Consider the following 20,298-nt stretch of genomic DNA (forward strand, 5'->3'; position numbering starts at 1 on the left):
CAGTATCAAACAGTTTAAATCTAACCTAAATACCAACACATACATACCCTTTTAAATGTTATACCAACATACACTTTTATCTATTTATTAGTTCTGATTTGAAGCATGTTAATGTAAAACATTTTGCAAACAATCATAAATTTATTCAAGAAAAAAATCAAAAATGCATAATTAAATAACAGTGTTTAAATATACAGAAACAATGTACAATTTATTCAACTAAACACTAACATTTTATCGAGTCAAGGCAGCTTGTAACAAGTTAATGCCTTGACTGTCATTCAATAGCAAAAAGTGAATAAAAGTTAAAAAAAATGGTTCGAAAAATGAGCTCAGTTTAGAGTAAATTTGAACTTACAAAATGTTGAATTTTCTTTGTTTGACTATTAAATAGAATAAGTAACTATGGTTTTAGGCCATTGTAAGCACATATTTTTATATAAAAGGGATATGGTAGTGGGTAAATTTATGTTAAACATATACCATGTAAAGACAGAAGAGAACCGATTGTAAAAAATATGAAAAACTTGCAATATTGTGGAAAATCCAGGTGTTCCTTTAAAATATCAATGTCAGCAGTGTGTTTAATTGTTTATACAGCAAATCTTTGATTATACTATAAGTGTGAAAGAGATCTTCTGGAAATCGTTTGTTTTGTGATCTTAAAGAACCGACATTTCATCTGCCATACGACCAAACATTATTGAATCGTTTAAGATTACCAGAAGATCTCTTTTATGCTTATAATACATACACCTGGCAGCAACAGCATATACATTTATACACAATATAAGAAAGAATTAGAACGAAAAATTTTAGAGCACCTGTATAGCTTATGCATTTACAAAATTTAAAAGTAACAGAATACTCCACACTGCAGACATTGATATTCAAGGGTATTGCAACCTGGGTTTATGAAGATCAGGAAACTTTTAAAGACAAAGCTGATAATGGTGGCGGTGCATTATATTCAACAGAACCACATCTACCAGTAACTTCATCTGGCTGAACTGTCTCGTCATGAAACGGGTTTTCTAGCATTTGAAGAACTTTACGCACCTCAGAAAAGTCACCATTTTCAGCTCTTTTAATTGCATTATCCGCAATGTAATTTCGCAAGATATATTTTGGGTTAATACTGTTCATAAGCTGTTTTCGCTGCCCGTCTAAAACTTGTAAATTTTCTTGCGGAGTGATTTCTTTTTCGAGTCGTGTGCAATACTTCTTAAGCCAACTCTGCCACTTTTCTTTGTTACTTTTCAGCAGATCTTCTTCAGAAAGAGTTTGTATTTTATCAAAAGCGTCCATTTTTCGCACTTCATCCTCTATAGCTTGAACACTTGCCCCTATCATGGATAAGAAAGCAGGATTTTGCTCAGCAACTTGTTTCAGTGATTCTATCTGGTCTCTTGTGAACCCACTTTTGGTGAACAGTTTAACGCTCTCTAAACTGCTACAGTCCTTTAACAAAAGACCCAAAGTAGTTTCAATGCTTGGTTCATGGTCTTGTACCCCTGGTAAAGACACTACACTGAGACTACGGAAAGAATTTGTAAAGTCTGCGTAAGTTTCTTCCATAGTATTAAGAAAGCTATCAACCAAAGCTTCATCTTCTGGAAGATTCTTAACCAGTCCCAATTTTTTCCGCATTTCTGATAAATATTGTCGCTTGTACTCAGGGAAATATGTCTCTTCAAGTACTTTCAGTGAGTCATTCAACGGCAGACACTCTTGTATTGCTTCTGCAAACTTTTTCAAATTCCACTGGCAGATTTCGGGTTGTGCTTTATATACATACCGACCTTTGTTGTCAGAGTTATTGCACTGGAAATTGGGGTCAAATCTGTCCATGAACCCAAAGGGGCCATAGTCAATAGTCAGCCCTAGCAGGCTCATATTATCTGTGTTTAGAACGCCATGACAGAATCCCACACATTGCCACTTTGCTACAAGTGCTGCTGTCCTAACACACACTTCTTTATACATGGCTAAGTATTGCTCAACCTTAGGAAGAGCCTGGTCAACTTCTTTGAAAAAATTGTCAAGCGCATATTGAAGCATGGTTGGTAGTATGCCAGTCATTCCAGTGCTTGGCCCTCCTCTACCAGTAGCTGGGTCTATTGGTTTGAAAATTTCAAAGGAACCAAACCGTAAAAAGGATGGCGCAAGTCTCAAAACCACGGCACAGTTTTCGAGTTTTGCTTTCCCGTCATAGAACATATCTCGGACCACTTTGTCATCGGAAACAACAACAGTACCAGCTCTAGTTGTAGGAATTCCAAGATGAAATATTGCTTCACTGCATAGGAATTCTCTAATAGTAGAACGGAGCACTTTTCTTCCGTCAGCAGATCTAGAGTAAGGTGTCTGTCCGGCACCTTTTAACTGGATCTCCCATCTATCTCCTTTACTGTTGATTACTTCTCCTAAGTAAATAGCAGCGCCATCGCCTAGCTGGCCGGAAAAGTAACCAAACTGATGCCCACAGTAGCAATGTGACGCTGTAACACTCCCAGGCAGTAGCTTGTTTCCACAAAAATACTCAGAAAACTTAGCTTCTGTGTCTGGATTACATTTTAGGTCTAAAAGCCTTAGAGCGCTCTCAGAAAAAGCGACTAATTTTGGATTTTCAAGAGGTGTAGGGTCTGTCAGTGAAAAACAAGCGCCCCGGACCTGTCTTGAACCCGGTACCTTTGACTCATCAACTGGAAGAGTCTTCAGAGCAAGATTGTCAAACTGAAGATCTTCTGGTTGCTTAATAGTTGCCATAGCAGATGCAGTTTTAAAATTACGGCAGAAAAAGCTAAGTTTTGAACCAAAACATTTTCCTAACATACCCAATTCTGACCTGTGATGAAACAAAATTAAGTAACCAGATTGTAGTATGTATGCCATAGAAGATAAGTCTTAAGCCTGCAAATAAAATTTAGGAAACACAGTAGATAAAAGATGGTGAAATAATGTTGCAATTACTACCAAATGGGAAACTGACAAACTTTTTTTCCGGACAATTCTACATTTTTATCAATTTAAAAACATGTACTATATATCAAAAAAGTTTTATTCTTAAGGTGGCTGTAGTGTTCACAGTATCCGGCATGCGAAGTCGTATGCAAACTCATTACCGAGTTCTGCATGCGGCAGCGAAATCTGGACAAAACGGACGAATTCTGGATACTGTGCCACCTGTAGGGACCAGTACGAAGCCATACACTAGAGATTGGAAAAAAGTGATAAAAATTAGAGTTTCTGAAACTAAACATAAAATAGCAGCACAGTGATGATAGTATTAGAGTAACAAAGGTAGTAACTGAAACATATTCGACTTTCTGCACTCAAAATTGAATATATTAAGTTTCAGACACATCAATACCGTAAGAATCAGCCAAGTACTAAACAGAATATTGAATTTGTGTAAAAAACGCCAAATTAACATAACTTGTTACTATTTGGAAAGCACTGCAATTTGGAAAGAAATTTAAGCTGCTTTTTTAGCACTTGTGGCAGTTTATGTGCCACTAACTTGAACAGTGAACTTAAATATATATTGAAATGTTTTATGTCTCTTCTTTTTCTGTTTCAAGTTCAGTTTCTTGAGTGTCAGAAGCAAATGGCCCAAAAGGAACGGTTTGAATCTGAATAGGTTGAAAAAAAGTTTCAAAAGTAATTTTGTAGGGTGTTTATATTTCTAAAATAGTTCATAGAAAGCCGTCATTCTGAACCAAATTCTTCACACGTATGATAAGAGCAGTTGTTATAACACAAGTGTTCTGTTTCATACACCTTCCTGAATTGTAAATACATATATCACTCATGTGTTATTGCCATACACAGCAAAACACCCTTCCTGGCATAAAGTTAATCAGAATCAACCGAAGACAACTTAATTCTACTTAATACTTAATTCATCAACTAAAGACTACTTAAACGACAGCCGTTATAACATTTGTTCTGTCACAAGATGCATGAAACAGAACAACCATGTTATAACGACTGTGGTTTTCCAGCCACTTGAGGATAAAGCAAGTTACATTCATTCTTCCATTTATTTATTCAATGCAAACATATTGTTACCTGTAATACACCTGTATTTAAAACAGACATATTTTTACCTGTTCTTTATTTCCATATGCAGGTGCACCAATTAGCATGACAACGTCATCAAAATTTAAAGATTCCCGTTCAAACAGAGCACTAGTTAAAGTGTCCAAAAGTTCACGGTTTTGTTGAAGAACTTTTTTTGCACGCTCGTAAGCAGATTTAATCAACTTGTTTACTTCCTGGAAAAATTGGTTTAATTGTTGTTACAGTTTATATTTTTAAAACTGTTTTTTTTTGCAAATTTGAATTTATTTTTCATAAATTATTTTTGTATTGGTACTAAGTTAGACAACTTATAATACAAAGTTTCTTGAATGGACGTATGCAACTTATTTATCCTCGTGTGGCCGGGCATTGACAATTATTACGACATGTGTGTTCTGTTTCATACACCTCGTGTCTGTTTACAAGTTACCGTGTATGTAACTTTGTGGGCGATTGTTTTTTTTTTGTATGGCTGACAGTTTGGACAACTTATCATGGACCACTGGGACCTAACCCATATAATTAGACCTTACCCATATAGAAAGGAATACATAGTCAGCCTATACTATTGGTGCATAAAATTTAATAATCAATTACTCTGTCCATGGTTGTAGCCAACCGTTCACTATACGGCCTCAACGAATAATCACCACCCTCAGTAAATGATAGAGGGCCAACTACTGGGTTAAAACCAAATGTTTTGACCTGAAATAATATGTTAGTTAAAACGCTTGTGTATGAATATAAAGACACATCAATGGTTTGTGTAGTTTCTTACACTGCAAAATCAACTTGAAAAAAATATATCACATTGAATAAACCTTACCTTATTTAACCTCTCATGGCCTGGCAAGGACAGTTGTTATAACATAAGTGTTCTGTTTCATACACCTCATGCCTGCTTATGAGATACCGCATATGTTACTTTGTGGGTTATTATTTAAAACAACAAAGAGACAAGTAATGGCAAAACAACAGTCATATACATAGGCACAAAACTTCATAAAATGGAAAAGGCGGGAACCTTTTTTTTTGCAAAACAAATCTTACCATATTGGTTGTAAACGTTTATAGTAGAAAAATTTTCAATCCAAGTTTGACTTCAATAGCCATATAAAACACTATGGTTAAAAAAATGCGTCGACAAACTTATAGTTAAAACATTGGAATCGACACACTCTAGTTTTAAGTCATAAACGTACATGAGCATAAGCTATGTCTGTTACTTTGGTCAAGTCATCTTGAGCCCCCTGTGTCACATTCCCAAACACAATCTCTTCAGCTGCCCTGCCACCCAAGGCCATACACATGTTGTCCAATATCTGGGAATAAATTAAACATGATGTGTGTAATTTATGTGTAATCGCTTTTACAGTTTAGACAACATTTAGATAACGTATTATTATTAAACATGATATTCAATATCTGGAACTAAATTAGACATTATGTGTGTAATTTATGTGTAATCGCTTTTACAGTTTAGACAGTATTTAGATGACATATTAAACATAAAATCCAATATCTGGGATAAAATAAGGAATATTATATATCTAACTAGTAACTACTTTATCTCATTCTACTCTATTTTTTGGTAAGGTCATCACCATGGGATCTAAGATTTAGGCCAGAGTTGCACTATCTATTACCCAAGATTTTACCAATACCTATTCGCTACACCTATTTCCTACTTTTACTTTTACCGCTCCTATACTGCTATACATATAATTAAAGTTTAAATACCTGTTCTGGAGTATGAAGATGCCTTTCCGTGGGTAGTGTCCTTGAAAAGCCAAGAGCAGCATTCGTTCTTGGTATAATAGAAACCTTAGAAAGTGCACTGGTGTGTTCTAATAGCCAACCCATAAGAGCGTGACCAGATTCATGGACCGCAACAATTTTGCGCTCTTCTGGAGAGACGGCTGTCGAGGACTTTGGCGCACCTAGTGGTAGGAATGGTAATGTGTTGGTGAAATATGGGGTGGAATTTACACAGGATACGCTGGGGTAACGGGGCAACTATGGTATAAATTTTAAGTCCTATAGTGTGTCACATGGTGGAACCTTACCCATATAGAACAGAATACATGCAATGTTGCGTTAATATGCCAACTCTGGACCGAATTTCTGTTCACATGGCATGCCACACTATAGAGCCTTACCCACATAGAATAAACACCCAACACTTTGTACTTTATACCAAAAAAATACACATAATAAAACATATGGGATTAATTTACTTACCTGCGATAACTCGCTCCACAGCATAATCCAAATGTTTCTCCTTCACTACTTTGTCTCCTTCTGTAGCTGCTTGGATTGCAGCTAAGTTGCAAAGATTTGCCAAATCTGCTCCTGAAATTTTATGCAAAACTGTAAAAGTTGTCACAAAAAAATGTCATATCAAATGTAAAAAAGCAGAGGCACAGTATTGGAAAAAAATGTCATATCAAATTTAAAAAAGCAGAGGCACAGTATTGGAAAAAAATGTCATATCAAATGTAAAAAAGCAGAGGCACAGTATTGGAAAAAAATGTCATATCAAATGTAAAAAAGCAGAGGCAGAGTATTGGAAAAAAATGTCATATCAAATGTAAAAAAGCAGAGCCACAGTAATGACAGTATTGGCATTCACCACATTAATCAATGAGGTTCCCCATGTTTGATGACTATGAGTGTAAAAGTATTTCAACAGTGTCACTTCTGCTTTTACATTGCTGTTAGGCGTCGATATAAACATGCAGAGTCAAAGTATATTACATTAACCACAATAATCAATGAGGTCCCCTATATATGGTGACTATGGGCGTTACCACATTCAGCAATGCCACCTCAGATTTTAGCAAAAATAATAGGACGTCTCTGTCCAGGTTCGTAATCAGCCACAATGTAGCAGTTACCAATATGGAATAAAAAAGAAGAGAAAAATTTTAGGGAATTATACAATTTTAAACGTTACCTACCACTCATTCCAGGTGTTACAGCAGCCAGCTGTTCAGAATATTCCTTTGGTTGGTTCTCCAGTGTAATGGTAGCAAGATGGCGCTCAAGTATTTGTTTACGTTCTATTTTGGTTGGCAGGTCAATGTAAATATGACGATCAAAACGACCAGGTCTTGTTATTGCCTGGAGGGAAAATGACTTTAATATAATGTAAGAAACATAGAGTGAAATTTACTGATACTGACTTAAGTCCTTGGAAAAAGCACTAAATGTTTAACAGACATTTTTCCAACTCAGTGGTCACAATTGGGTTGTCCAAATTGTTTGATAATGTGTAAAACATGGGGTGGAATTTTCAGTTACACCCAACACCCTGTATTTTAAACCTGTATTGAATTTTCACCTAATATCCGGTACTTTACCACATAATGTGTAAAACACAGAATTGACACTCCATACTATATCACATAATGCAAAACATACATAATGAAAATCACATCACACATTATAGGTTCCATACACACTACATACCTTGTCCAGTACATCAGGTCTATTAGTAGAAGCAAGTACAAGCACATCATGTTGAGCGCTTAACATGCCGTCCATTTCTACCAATATTTGGTTCAATGTTCGGTCTTTTTCGGACGAGTCCTGGTAACTGTTTGAGTCTTTCCGTTGGCCCCCAATAGCATCTAACTCATCTATGTAAACGATGCATGGAGCCATTTTCCGGGCATTCTGGATCGAGATAATAATAGTAGATTTTGTGCAACAGTTTAAGCAAATTTCATAGCCACGAAGCTAACTTCTGAGGGTTTTGTGTCTGTGAAACTTTGTGCAATACTTTAATTAGATATTAAAATTCATAGAACTTTTAAAACTTTCCTTCAAAATTTGGCAAAAAGACAAAACTTGGCTAAAAGACAGAAAAAATCATAAACATATTTCCCAAAATTATACCAAAAAGTATATATATATATATATATATATAATCTTTAGCAAAATACTAGAGCAGGCTAAAATTTAGCATAAAATAATTTTAAACCTTACCTCAAAAAGTTGCCGCACCCTTTTAGCTCCCAAACCCCCAATCAGTTCAACGAAATCCGACCCTGACTTCGGAATAAACGGCACGCCAGATTCGGAAGCGACTGCTTTCGCTAGGAGGGTTTTCCCAACACCGGGTGGCCCAGTGAGCAGACAACCTTTCGGCATTTTTGCCCCAAGTGTTTTATATTTATCGGGCCTCTGAAAGTTTTTAAAATAAATAAATGATGTCCACCTCATGCCCGCTTACAAGTTACCACATTTGTAACATTATTGGTGGTTGTTTAGATATTTTCCCACCTTCAAAAAGTCGACAAATTCCATAACCTCCTGCTTTGCTTCTTTCATACCAGCCACGTCTTTAAAATAAATCCCCGTTGGTTTTGCAAGTGAGTCTGTGCCACCCTGACCCATAACCGTTTTCATCTGTAGGAAATACATGTTAAGTTAGACTGGTATGACGTTCGGTACCTGACTCGTAATTATGGGTTGAGCTAATGGGTTGTAGCACCCTGGATATTTGGGTAATAATGGACTATGGGTATTGGGGTAATGGGCCAACTCAGGCTTAATTTCCTGCGTGTTTGGGTAATGGGCCAACTCAGGTTTAATTTCCTGCGTGTTTGGGTAATGGGCCAACTCTGGCCTAAATCTCATGTCCCATGTCATGCCTCATTATAGGATCTCACCCACATAGAATAAATTAGGCTGTTATGTTAGTATCTCATAAGTGAGTGTAATGTGCCAACCCATGTTGCATAAATCCCAAGTCAAATACCATTGCAAGCTTTTTCATACGACCTCACTCATATAAAATAAAAGGTGGATATATATTAACAGGTAAACTTGTTTTAATGGCTTTGTACTTTGACACATGACTCATATAAACAGTTCAGATTAGTGTTATATTTTATGAACCATTTGGTCAGCAATCTATATTCATGTAATGTTAGTTTTAGAATGGCAAACTAAGAGAAACACACTGGAATAAAACCATGTTCGTTATTTGCTTTACTTATGTTAGTGATAACAAAACATGTATTATTGATAACGGTCTGGGGTAACGGACCAACTTTGGTCTAAATCACAAGTGTCAAAGCGTGCCTCCCTGGCACGAGGTGTATGAAAACCAATGTTATAAGTTTATAAGTTTTATAACGACTGTCGTTTTCCGGCCACGCAAGGATAAAGTAAATTACATTCATTCATTCACTACAAACTGAAAAAAACTTTTGTATATTTAAGATTATTTAAGATTATTTAATATATAATATATATTTATATTTTTTATAAAAATGGCCACGCGAGGATAAAGTAAATTACATTCATTCATTCACTACAAACTGAAAAAAAAAATTGTAAATTTAAGATATTTATTGTTTATATTTATAAACATGCTGTGTTTGTAAAAAGATTTAAATTTTGTACCTTGAAGTTAGACAAACAGAACAATACAATACGTCATTGCTTTTAATTTATATAAACAGTACTGGTTAGTAACACCACATACTGATACTGCTACACTTCAAGCAGTAGACAAAATGTACAAATATGCAATATGCCTATAACTTACATTAACATTAACACTAAACTTGTTGACACTTACACCTACAAACTTACTGCTGAATTTCCAGTTTATACCATATCCATATGTACAGTTATCATTTCTTACCATTTTTTGAATTGAGTTTTCAGACATCATTTTCCTTCCAAATAGCAAAGGTACAAGCATAAGGCCAAGCATGGCAAAGAACATTAAATCCATGAAGGTATATTTTCGTGGTGGTGGTCTGAAATATTGGACCAATTAATAAATACAGTATATATATAGATATAAAACTAAAAGTAGTGATATTTCTAAAACGCAGTTACACTCGTAGTTGCAAAGACAGGGAACCTCATTGATTAATGTGGTGAATGCAGTATACTTTGGCTCTGCTTCTTTGTGTAGACACACAATAGCACGGTAAAAGGCTGTTTTGTGAGCCTACTATGGCCTAAAAACCCATATCATGCCGAGCTGCAAGACCTCATCCATATAGAATAGAATGTGCATAATATATATGTTGGGATAATGGGCCAACTCTGTTCTCAATCCCAGGTCCTATGGCGTGCCTCACTGTAGGACCCCACACATATAGAAAAGAATGTGCATAAACAATGTTGAAAAAATGGGATAATCGCCGAAGATTCTCATCCCCCATAAAATATCAAATACTCACAATGGTTGTACATGTATTCCATCCACGGGGTCTATATTTAACCTTCTTTCTTCCCTTCTTAACATCCCCTCGATCTCAGCTGTGTTTTTTATATTTCCAATCCTGACAAAGTTTTCCTAAAAATTCAAAAATCAAAACTAACCAAAGTTACAAAATTATATAAAAAATTATCACCCACAAAGTTAAATACATGGTAACTTGTATGCTCCCACAAAGTGTGTATAAGAAAACACCCATGTTATAACTACAGCCCTGATATGCCAGAATTTGGGTAATAATTTCCTACATTTTTTCATTCATTTTGTTTTCCCCTTTTAAATCCATTTTTCACCAACAAAGTTACATACATGGTAACCTGGTAACTCACAATCAAGCATAAGATTTATGAAACAGAACATCAGTGTTATAACAACTGTAGAAGTTCTATTTATTTGTTTTATATAAAATTATCCAATTTTGAATTACCCTGTTCCCATCCACCACTGCCCCATGATGAAGTTGAACAAGTACTGTGTGTTGAGATGTTACGTCCAGTCGCTTCACTTCTCCTGTCACCAAATACTTCTCCACAAACTCTGACCAGGATATTTTCTGCTGTTCCATGGATGCTGCAGTTTAAAATTTTTGTTTTACATATATTACGCGTAAATTGAGCTATATATACAAATTTGCAACAAATTTAACTAGATGTAATCATAACACAACATTTTTATTTGTTCAAATAGAGTAGCGAAGATTAAACAAAAAATAGAATGGAATTAGCAAAAAAACGACAGTCGTTATACACAGGCTGCAGCCTGCAGGTAAAAACTCTTTTCTCAATAGAATACAAAACATTTATAGTTTAAACTAGTTTACATTACATACCTTCCAGAGAGCGTATTAAAAGTATTGTTCCAAAAGCAAAGAACGCAGTGCCCAGAAAAACTTTCAGCAAATTGTTCATAAAATCGTTTTCATTATTTTCATTATTATTTTGCTGTTGCTGACGTGCACTGGTGCTCAAAAAACGATAATTCTTTTGCAGTGTGAGTGCTGGCAAATTTTTGTTCAATACAAGCCCGAAAATTCTGTCCCTTGAAAAATGCTGGAAGCAGAATGATGGTGGATTGGTTGTTATATGCGTCAGGTTTTTGCTGTAGAAGTGAGACACTTGAGAGTACCTTGATGTCCATAATGAAGTTCTTTTCCAGAAGTTGTTACCACTCTGAGACAGTAAATTGGTCCGTAAAAATGAAGTCATTTTTGCTGATAAAAAAAGTCTTGAAACTTTGCAAAATGAATCCCTTACTTTGCAGGCTGTTATAATAGCCTTGCAATTTGTTGGATAATCTGAAGTTTTGATTATCTATTTGTCTTTATACAATTTTATACAAGTTCCCTACATTTACTTTTTACCTATAAAATTACATGGAGTGAGCATACACAGTAATCTAGGTAAAAAGTTATTGCCAAAAATCGGTTGTACTTTATTGGAAAATATTTTGTAAAGGTACCAATTATACACAAGTGAATTTATACACAATTTTACAGGATCACAATTTTGAAATGCTTAAAAAAAATGTCGAATGTAATTTACGGGAATGTATGTACTTTAACGTTTTGAAATATAATATTATAATAGCAAGTAAACAGTTATTTGTACTCTGGATTAAACTGTGCACACGCCCCATATTTTTATACACTTTAAACTATTAGTACAATATGGTCCAAGTCCAACCTAGTAGCAGCTTATGGGCCAATTTCAGCATGACAGCACTATTTATTTAACTGTAATTATATTCAATTTTATAAAAGATTTGTTACGTTTTTTTTCTGAAAAAGCTGCATGAAACTTGTAGACCTGCAGTTGGACCACACTTTATATTAATCATGTACAATTGTTTTAACCAGTTGACAAAGTTAACCTTTAAAAGTTATGGGAAATAGCAATACATTTTCTGAAAAATTTTCTCTGTAAAAATCGACTGTAAATTACATTGTGAATTAATCATATAAATGATTTCATGATGGTTTAAATCAGAAAAAGTGAAGTTTTGGCGGCAATTTGAAGATATTTTTAACTCGACAATTCTCTCTTTCAATGGGGTCCAAAAACAGCATAATTTTTTGGATTTTTAGGCACATTTAAACACTGCCTTTTGGTGTGAGTTTATATTACTTTTATTCAATGATGAAATGCTGCTTTTTTATGGTGTTACTAGACTGTTAAATGTTAGCAGTGATTAGACAAGAGTAAGACACACAATTAAGTAGTTAAATATGTTATCTATTATTAGTTATTGAATATTTGTAAATTTCATAACAAAAAATACACATTAATATAATACACCTAATTCTGTGAAACTGTATCATAACTGGCCATATTAGAAAGGTGGAAAACATTCTTAACCTGCAACAACAAAGTATTAAGACACAAATATATATGAATACTCAATGATATTTAACCAAAATTGATTCAAAATTAAACCTACAGAAAAGTGTAGTGCAACGATTCTATGAAACAAAAGTTAGTATAAACATTTTTCGATTTGTTTTTAGCATTAATATTTTATGAAACACACGTTATTCAATTTTTAGTTTTTGTTCCATCCTCTTATTTCAGCTTTATATTGATTTTAATTATCAGCTTGCTTTGGGAAAGCCAATTTGTCTACAACTCATTCAACTCATTTACAGCCTCTGTATACATCTTCTTTGCTTTATCCACTTCAGAATGTAGGTAAGCAATCTCTTCCTCCATATTCTCCATTCGTATATTCATTATTGAAACAGATTTTTCCGCTGCCTCTCTTGCTGCTTCAGTCTCAAGGAGCGTACTTTTTAAAACACGGATTCGATCATCAGCTTGAGTTTCCTTGGAGCTAAATGAAGACTCCATTGCCTCATAAGACTTCAGCAAACTGCTCAACTCTTTGTTGCTTTCAATTAGCTCTGCGTTCTTTCCTTCCGAGACCGAACACCTTTCCTCAGCCTTTTCCAGCTCTGAGTCCATCAGCACCAATCTTCTCGCTACCTCTTCATACTTTCGACTCATTTCCTCTGCCAACATCTTGGAGTCTCTCAGGTCATCCAAATGCGCTTCATATTTATTCACAGAAGAATTAAACTCATTTTCAAGCGATTTATAAGCCCTACTGCCATCATCACTCTGCTGCTCTAATGAAGACAACTGGGCTTTTGCTATTGTCAATTTCTCATCTGCACGGTCTAAATCTCCTTCAACAAGGCGCAATTTTCGCTCCAAATCCTGATTTTGGTCTTCAGCTGCTCTTCTCAGTTCTTCTTCTATCTTCAGTTTATCAGTTAGCTCATCAATCTTGTCCTGCTTGGCGTCCAATTCATTCTTCAAGTTGCTAATCTTCTTTTTAATAGACTCCATTCTTCTAAGTATTACTCAAAATATAGGAATTACTAAAAATTGTAGCACCTTTCTGAAAAAGACAAACAGTTTTAAAACTATTTTGTAAGTATAATATATTATGTACGGTCTTACCCAACCCACAATATAACTTTATATTATTAAAATTATAGTAATATTGCTGAAAAAGGCCAACAATTTTCAAACTATTTTGTATATAAAATATGTGTACCTTATTTTTGCGCAGTCGCAGTCACACAAATACAATGTATTTTATGAGACAGTATGTATGACAATTTCTAGTAAAACACAAATGTTTATACTGTAGTAAACGTTAAAACACCATACTTTTTGTCGCTTATACCATACGTTTAACTTTTAACTTAATACTCATAACTCGTGTAGGCGTGCCTTTTGTTAAAAATGGATTTGCGACAATTTGTATACATATAAATCGCCCTAGGGCCTAGCTGCTGACATACACTAATAAAATATTGTAAAAGATTAATGTTATATTATATAACGTGGTTTACAAAACAACTATAATTGCCTATGTAGAAATTTTTGCGCGGTTCGCTAGATTTGGTCACGTGACATTTTTTCGTAGGAAATAAAATCTGGGTTCTGGTTAGGGTGGGGCGTTATGTGTTACTCTTTAATACTTGATTTTCTTTTGCACAACGGGCAGCTCTGAAGCAAAAAAATGATTTTTTAGCTACATTGGCGTTTTGTTTTTTATTTATGAATGGCTGACAGCAGAGTTTATATACGGACTCTGGCTGACAGGTTAGAATATTTAGACAATCCATTAACCCTTGGGTTGCAGAAACAGCGTTAACAAAACTTGCCCAAGGATACACCGACACCGGTAGCAGGGGGGGCCTCGAACCGTCCCTATAAGCCACAGGTAGGTGCGCATTTCAACAAACCTCTACTGCCTGCATGCGGATTGTATTTTAAAACTATAACTTACTGTAGGCAGAGTCGTAGAACACATTTCAACAAACCTTTACTGCCTGCATGCGGAGTTCTATTTTAAAACTATAACCTACTGTAGGCAGAGTCGTAGTAGGTATTTCTATGGCTCTGACTGTAGGTAACTGTATACGTTCGTAAATTTGATCTACCGGATTAACACAAAAAATGTCAACGAAGTTTCGGTTTATTTCACAAGTACATCATAGTAGAGTGACCAAAGCGTTTATTAAAATACAAATAAAAAAGATAATGAATTTAGCATTCGCAGTAGCTCTCATAAAAGAATTCAGATTGACTTCTGGAAAACAGAAACATGGTTAATAGCTTCATATAGTTTGTGGCTGGCGTTGGTGGGAAGCCACTACGGCACGACAAGCCCCCAGCCAATGGTAGTGGGTTTCTACTCTGGTGAGAAACCCTTGCGGGATGTTACTGTCCACGCAGGTTAAAGAGACCCTAGACAAAAATAATACAACGATGGCACATACATGTGCAAAACAAGGAATATACCGACAAAAAGACAAAAAGAATACAACAGTGTGAATAAATGTAGAGTGTGAAATGCAATGAACACAACACACACAAACGACGCAATCATACAAAAAGATGAGGCCTGCCAAAAACAATTAACGCGGACATAATCAGTGAAACATCTACATAAAAAATATAGTTCGATCTTAAAGAATAATCATTTGCAGTGTACACCATATTGAATGTCCGACCCCAAGGTGTCGAAGCCAACAACTTCTCCGTATGTCCTAATCACAAAGTAAGTCGCCATGTTGGTACCGCGATACTCTCGTCGCATCTTCACACAATATAATATCGTTCGGCTGTTACGCACTGCATCGACCGTTGCGAAACTGCGTCAGGTTGTCAACAACCTGGCCGTGACGCAACTCAATCAGAACTGACGTAACCGTACCGAACGCAGGGTCATGACAATGTCCTGACCCATCGTATCGACGTCGTAGCGCAATTGTGACGTGGCCACCGTCACAATCGCGCTACATGACGTTTTATTATAAAGATAGTCACTTAGGGAAGTTTACTTTACAGTTTATATAAATATATTAAATGGATTACTATCACATTTACGAGCATATATTATACTGCGTGTTGATATTACTCGAGTATTTGTGTACCAACACAGCGTTCTCACCAAGCGAATAGGTCTATACAGAATCGCTGAAAGATTCGATCTTTGTAGACGAAGTTTGTGTGTGTATAACAACAAAATCTGATCCAGCAAGATGTTCGCCATAGTTTCATTGCATATATTTCAAAGACATGCAAAATGCACTATAGTAGTGACTGACTAAAAACAGCTGGCAAACATTAGCTCCAGCAAAAATGGTTGGCAACACTGTAAGAGCGCACCAGTCAAGGGACAACCAGACCGGCAACACTGTAAAAATTGCTTCCCAATCATACAGCACAACAGAATAGTAAACACATAAACACATAAACCTCAAACCGGCATCCTTTATCGGCGTCTTCGTTACGTTGATGTTCTTAGTCTGCAAAAAATGTATAGTACTATGGGGGACGATGATCACTGCTGTTATCTCCTATTATCTAATACTCCCTAATCGTAATCGTGTTTAACATTTAACGAAAACATGGACCGTATTTATGGTGTATTACTCAATTAACAACGGTTTCTTAAATGTATCTTATTGTTATTGTGTAGCACTTTTAATACAAATTTTATACACACCTTGTTGCTGTGCGTTTCTTCGGGAGCTTTATCCACTAACAAACAAATCGTTACTACGTCAGCTCAAACATGAATATACGTCACAATTACCTTCATTAATTTCGCGCCATGGCCCACTTGATCCTCTGTGACGTCACATACCATGTTCTGAAAATATAGGATAGCTAAAAATTGCAATTTTCAATAATTTAATGTGTTGGCAAAACAAAATAACTCACGAAGTGGGTTCTTCTGCAGCGTCATCACCACTTCGTGACGTCACATCTTCGATGTCATCTATTAAAAACAGGTGTAGGTAACAATGCCAATTGTGATTTATACTTTACCAACTCTTTGATTCTCGTGCCTCGAGTTCATAGCAAATAGAATTGCAGGAAAAATAAATTGCATTAAATTAAACTAAATTACCTTGCGCAAATACAAACGCGCATGGGGCCCCATGAAATAGGTCGAGAAACGCAAGCGTAGCGATCGCATTATGACGTCATTGGCGGGCGATGACCTAACTATTACGTAATTTCCGCGAGCGAAACTGGGTTTTGACACGATGTCAAAAACGTAACGATATTGACGTAACAAAATAGCTGTAATTTCAATTTCGGCGATGTCGCGAGTGACGAAACGTAAAAAGGTAACGCAATTCCTGAAGACAAACGTAAAAATATTGTTAAAATACAATTAGTATTTAACGCAAGGCACAATACTATTAATACAATTGTATAGGTATTAAACATTATTCCTACAGAGCTAGTAATACTCTAGTATTAATAGAAATGTTAAAACTGCAGTATATAAGTAATGTTACAATACCATTTAAAAATCAAACAATACTTAACTTCTGTATTGAAATCAAATCCCAAAATGCAGTGCAGTCTATATAGCAACTTCGTCTGAACTACTGAATGGTAAACGTGGCACAATGAACTACCCTGCGCAACTATGACCTGCGCCATCTGCGAACCAATCAAGAAAAGCGGGATTATATCAGCTGTTTACGTCTTGGAATGCAACCTAAATTGTTTTAGGCACGTTAACAGCTTAATGGTTTGTTTTTGTGAATCAGTTTTTGGGCACGTATGTTTCCCTACAGGTTTCTGTTATATCTTAAAATATAAAAGTTTTAGACCGATTACTTAGATTACAAACGGCGTATTTCGCGAATAAATATAGTTTGGTTGATTAAACGTAGTACTTTCAAATACCTCAAAGAAAACAAAGAATTGTTTTATTAAAGCCTTTCAATAAGTTCAAAACGAATCATTGGTTTGTATAAGATAAAGGCTATGCCTTTGTGAGAAGTTGTAATATAAACGCTACCAAAATACCACTATGAATGAATGTAATTTACTTATCTTCGCGTAGCTACCGTCGTTATGGTAACATATAGGTGTTCTCTTTCATACACTTTGTGCGCGTTTACGAGTTACCGCATATATATAACTTGTAGGTGATTATTCATTGATTTTGTTTCTTTTCCTTATTTTATGGTTGATTCAACACAGTAAATTGCTGTGGTCAAACAAATATAAACGGTTTCTTTTAACATTTGTAACTATTGTGTTTTGAGGTGAAATGCGTATCGTATTACAGTAACGTATACCATTCAGAAGTGTATCAGAATTCTTTCACTCCAGCAGCAGGGCACCTCTACACTTCTAAACGTTCGCTAGTTTCGTCAAGCGTTGGTATGCTACTGAAGGCTATACGATTTAGAGGTGCTTTGCGAACATGTGGGGGGGTATTGTCGATATTGGTGGCCGTGGTCATTTTCTCAAGTTGGCCGACATTTGTATTTATGTGGACCAGGTCGGCGGAGAAAAAACACTTGGCTAGAATTATTGAACAATCAATTGCAAAACAACAGATGATAGGAGCCGGGCTGCAGTTGGCGATAGCATCACCAGTAGTGCCTCAGTCGCGGTAAGATATTAAAGCTACATCGTATTGAACTATATACATTATTGTTATAGAAGGGTGGGAAAAGATGGGACACCCTTTATTCTATTTTTTCGCCCAATCTGTTAGTAAGCATAAAACATTTGAAGATTTTTAAAACCGTATCTTTTTAACTCCCGTAGACCGTTGTTATCTGTTTAAATCACGCTCGGAATATTTGGATATACGGGTTTAAGGTGTCCCGTTTTCCCCCACAGTACTAACGATCTGTATAAAGAGATGGAAGTCTTGTAGTGGAGTGGGGTAAGATGGTTCATGTTTTCATGAATTCATATCTAAAAAGTACAACATATATGACATTTCTTAAATGTCTTTTGTTAACTATCAAATCGGAACGAGAAAATAGAATGAAAAGGTGTCACATCTTCCCCCACCCTTCTATACAGTACTGTATATGAACATGCATATACCGATACACAGTTTTGTATATTGTTCTTTCAGAAACAAGAGATTGATTCTATCATGGGGAACACCATGGGATCTACCTTGGTACCAAGAAGGACACGTCGTTGGGGATTGTACAATCACATACAATAAGCACCGAATACAAGAAGTAGGAGCTGTTATGTTTCATTATACAGCGCTAGACCAGGAGACAATGCCATGGAAACATTATAGGTAAGATTTCTGCCTATACGTTTTTAGTACATTGAAGTTCTTTGTTTTTCAACAAATGGGACGAGAGAATGGAAAGAAAAAGTGTCCCAAATCTCATATACCCCATGCATAGTCATATGGTATAATGGATCTAAAAATACACATACAATTGTCTCATTACTATTGAAGTGTTCACGTTTATAATTCAGGGCTTCGGATCAATTCTTTGTCTTCTGGTCAATGGATAGCCCAGCTTATGTGAAAAATGAAAAGAATCGTGACGTCACGAAGTTTGACAATAGCTTTATTAATTGGACCATGACGTATAGACTGGACTCTGATATTTTTTCACCTTTTCTGCAATCCACTGAGGCAAAGCGGTTGTTTTATAGCGTCGGGAGGACAACGGTTCAGCGATTATTAAACAAGAAAAGCAAAGTCGCGGTAAGTTAATACATAGGCATTGTCAAACACAGCAAAATAATACCTCAAACAATCAAAGTAATATTCGTGGTAACTCGTAAGCGGGCACGAGGTGTACGAAACATAACGTCCGTGTTGTAACAACTGTGGTTGCCCCGCCATGCCAGGATAAATAAGTTACATTCATTTATTCATTTTTTACAGTTATGGCTTGTCAACGATTGCAACCACTTAAAGGGATCAACGGAACGAGTTAAATACGTTCAAGCGTTAGTAGGCGCTGGCTTACCAGTAACAAAGTACGGTCGGTGCTTTGGAAACCAAGAAGAATACAGTGCACATCGCCCAGACGAACTACTAAGCTACAAGTTTTTCCTTGCCTTTGAAAACGCGAAGGACTGTCGCTACTACGTAACGGAGAATTTTTGGCGCAATGCGATTCATTACGGAAGGGTGCCAGTGGTCTGGGGTACATCTAAAAAAGACCTTATGAAAATAGCACCGGGCTCGTCGTTTATACATACGGAAGATTTTAAATCGCCAACTCACTTGGCGGAATATCTATTATACCTTGATAAGAACGATACTGCTTACAGAGAATATTTTAACTGGATTGGAACACCTTTACAGAGAGATAGGATAATTGCACAGTTATATCAGCGAACAAGAGAAGAAGCATTATGTAATAAAGTAATGTCGAACCCAACACCGAAGATCACTGAATCAGTAACTGATTTCTTTTTTAACTCCGAATCAAATACTTGTTTGGCTTAATTTATTGGAAGTGCACTGTATTTTGACTATTAACTATACTATTTGATTTTGCATTTCATTTTAGTAAACATTTATCAAGTAAGAAATAACTCGCTTTAGCAAAACATAATCGATACCAGCTGTGAAGAAGTTTAGTCGCACGTCGGGGTGGTAAAAATTGCATCGGTTTTAGGATATCTATGAGTATTATAGAT

The 20,298-nt window shown here is 35.8% G+C and overlaps 4 protein-coding genes across 5 annotated transcripts; 1 reads left to right on the forward strand and 3 right to left on the reverse strand.

Annotated features, from left to right (window-relative positions):
- Positions 1 to 46: 46 nt before the first annotated feature.
- Positions 47 to 2,895, reverse strand: LOC149735003 (protein adenylyltransferase SelO-1, mitochondrial-like). The gene has a single exon (XM_089879542.1). The coding sequence runs from the start codon at positions 2,893 to 2,895 to the stop codon at positions 913 to 915; it is 1,983 nt and encodes a 660-aa protein (XP_089735668.1). The 3' UTR covers positions 47 to 912.
- Positions 2,849 to 11,596, reverse strand: LOC149735004 (mitochondrial inner membrane m-AAA protease component paraplegin-like). 2 transcript variants are annotated; one of them, XM_089879541.1, is made up of 15 exons: positions 11,459 to 11,596; positions 11,163 to 11,382; positions 10,761 to 10,903; positions 10,296 to 10,411; positions 9,746 to 9,863; positions 8,374 to 8,499; positions 8,077 to 8,274; positions 7,558 to 7,764; positions 7,047 to 7,209; positions 6,328 to 6,438; positions 5,827 to 6,026; positions 5,289 to 5,408; positions 4,684 to 4,791; positions 4,113 to 4,280; positions 2,849 to 3,635 (listed from the first exon to the last, which is right to left on the reverse strand). In XM_089879541.1, exons 1-15 carry the CDS (start codon positions 11,468 to 11,470, stop codon positions 3,558 to 3,560), a joined length of 2,088 nt encoding a protein of 695 aa, XP_089735667.1. In that variant the 5' UTR covers positions 11,471 to 11,596; the 3' UTR covers positions 2,849 to 3,557. The 2 variants fall into 2 exon arrangements, with proteins under 2 accessions (XP_089735667.1, XP_089735666.1); XM_089879540.1 differs by having other exon boundaries at positions 11,163 to 11,538.
- A 144-nt stretch (positions 11,597 to 11,740) lies between these two features.
- Positions 11,741 to 13,754, reverse strand: LOC149735005 (uncharacterized). Its single transcript, XM_089879584.1, has one exon. The coding sequence runs from the start codon at positions 13,675 to 13,677 to the stop codon at positions 12,949 to 12,951; it is 729 nt and encodes a 242-aa protein (XP_089735710.1). The 5' UTR covers positions 13,678 to 13,754; the 3' UTR covers positions 11,741 to 12,948.
- A 3,574-nt stretch (positions 13,755 to 17,328) lies between these two features.
- Positions 17,329 to 20,285, forward strand: LOC149735006 (3-galactosyl-N-acetylglucosaminide 4-alpha-L-fucosyltransferase FUT3-like). The gene is made up of 4 exons (XM_089879566.1): positions 17,329 to 18,274; positions 18,752 to 18,928; positions 19,117 to 19,351; positions 19,535 to 20,285. The coding sequence occupies exons 1-4, from the start codon at positions 18,042 to 18,044 to the stop codon at positions 20,102 to 20,104; spliced, it is 1,215 nt and encodes a 404-aa protein (XP_089735692.1). The 5' UTR covers positions 17,329 to 18,041; the 3' UTR covers positions 20,105 to 20,285.
- Positions 20,286 to 20,298: the final 13 nt, after the last annotated feature.

The sequence above is a fragment of the Ciona robusta genome, chromosome 6 (genome assembly GCF_009617815.1).
Source record: "Ciona robusta chromosome 6, ASM961781v2".
Taxonomy (NCBI): domain Eukaryota; kingdom Metazoa; phylum Chordata; class Ascidiacea; order Phlebobranchia; family Cionidae; genus Ciona; species Ciona robusta.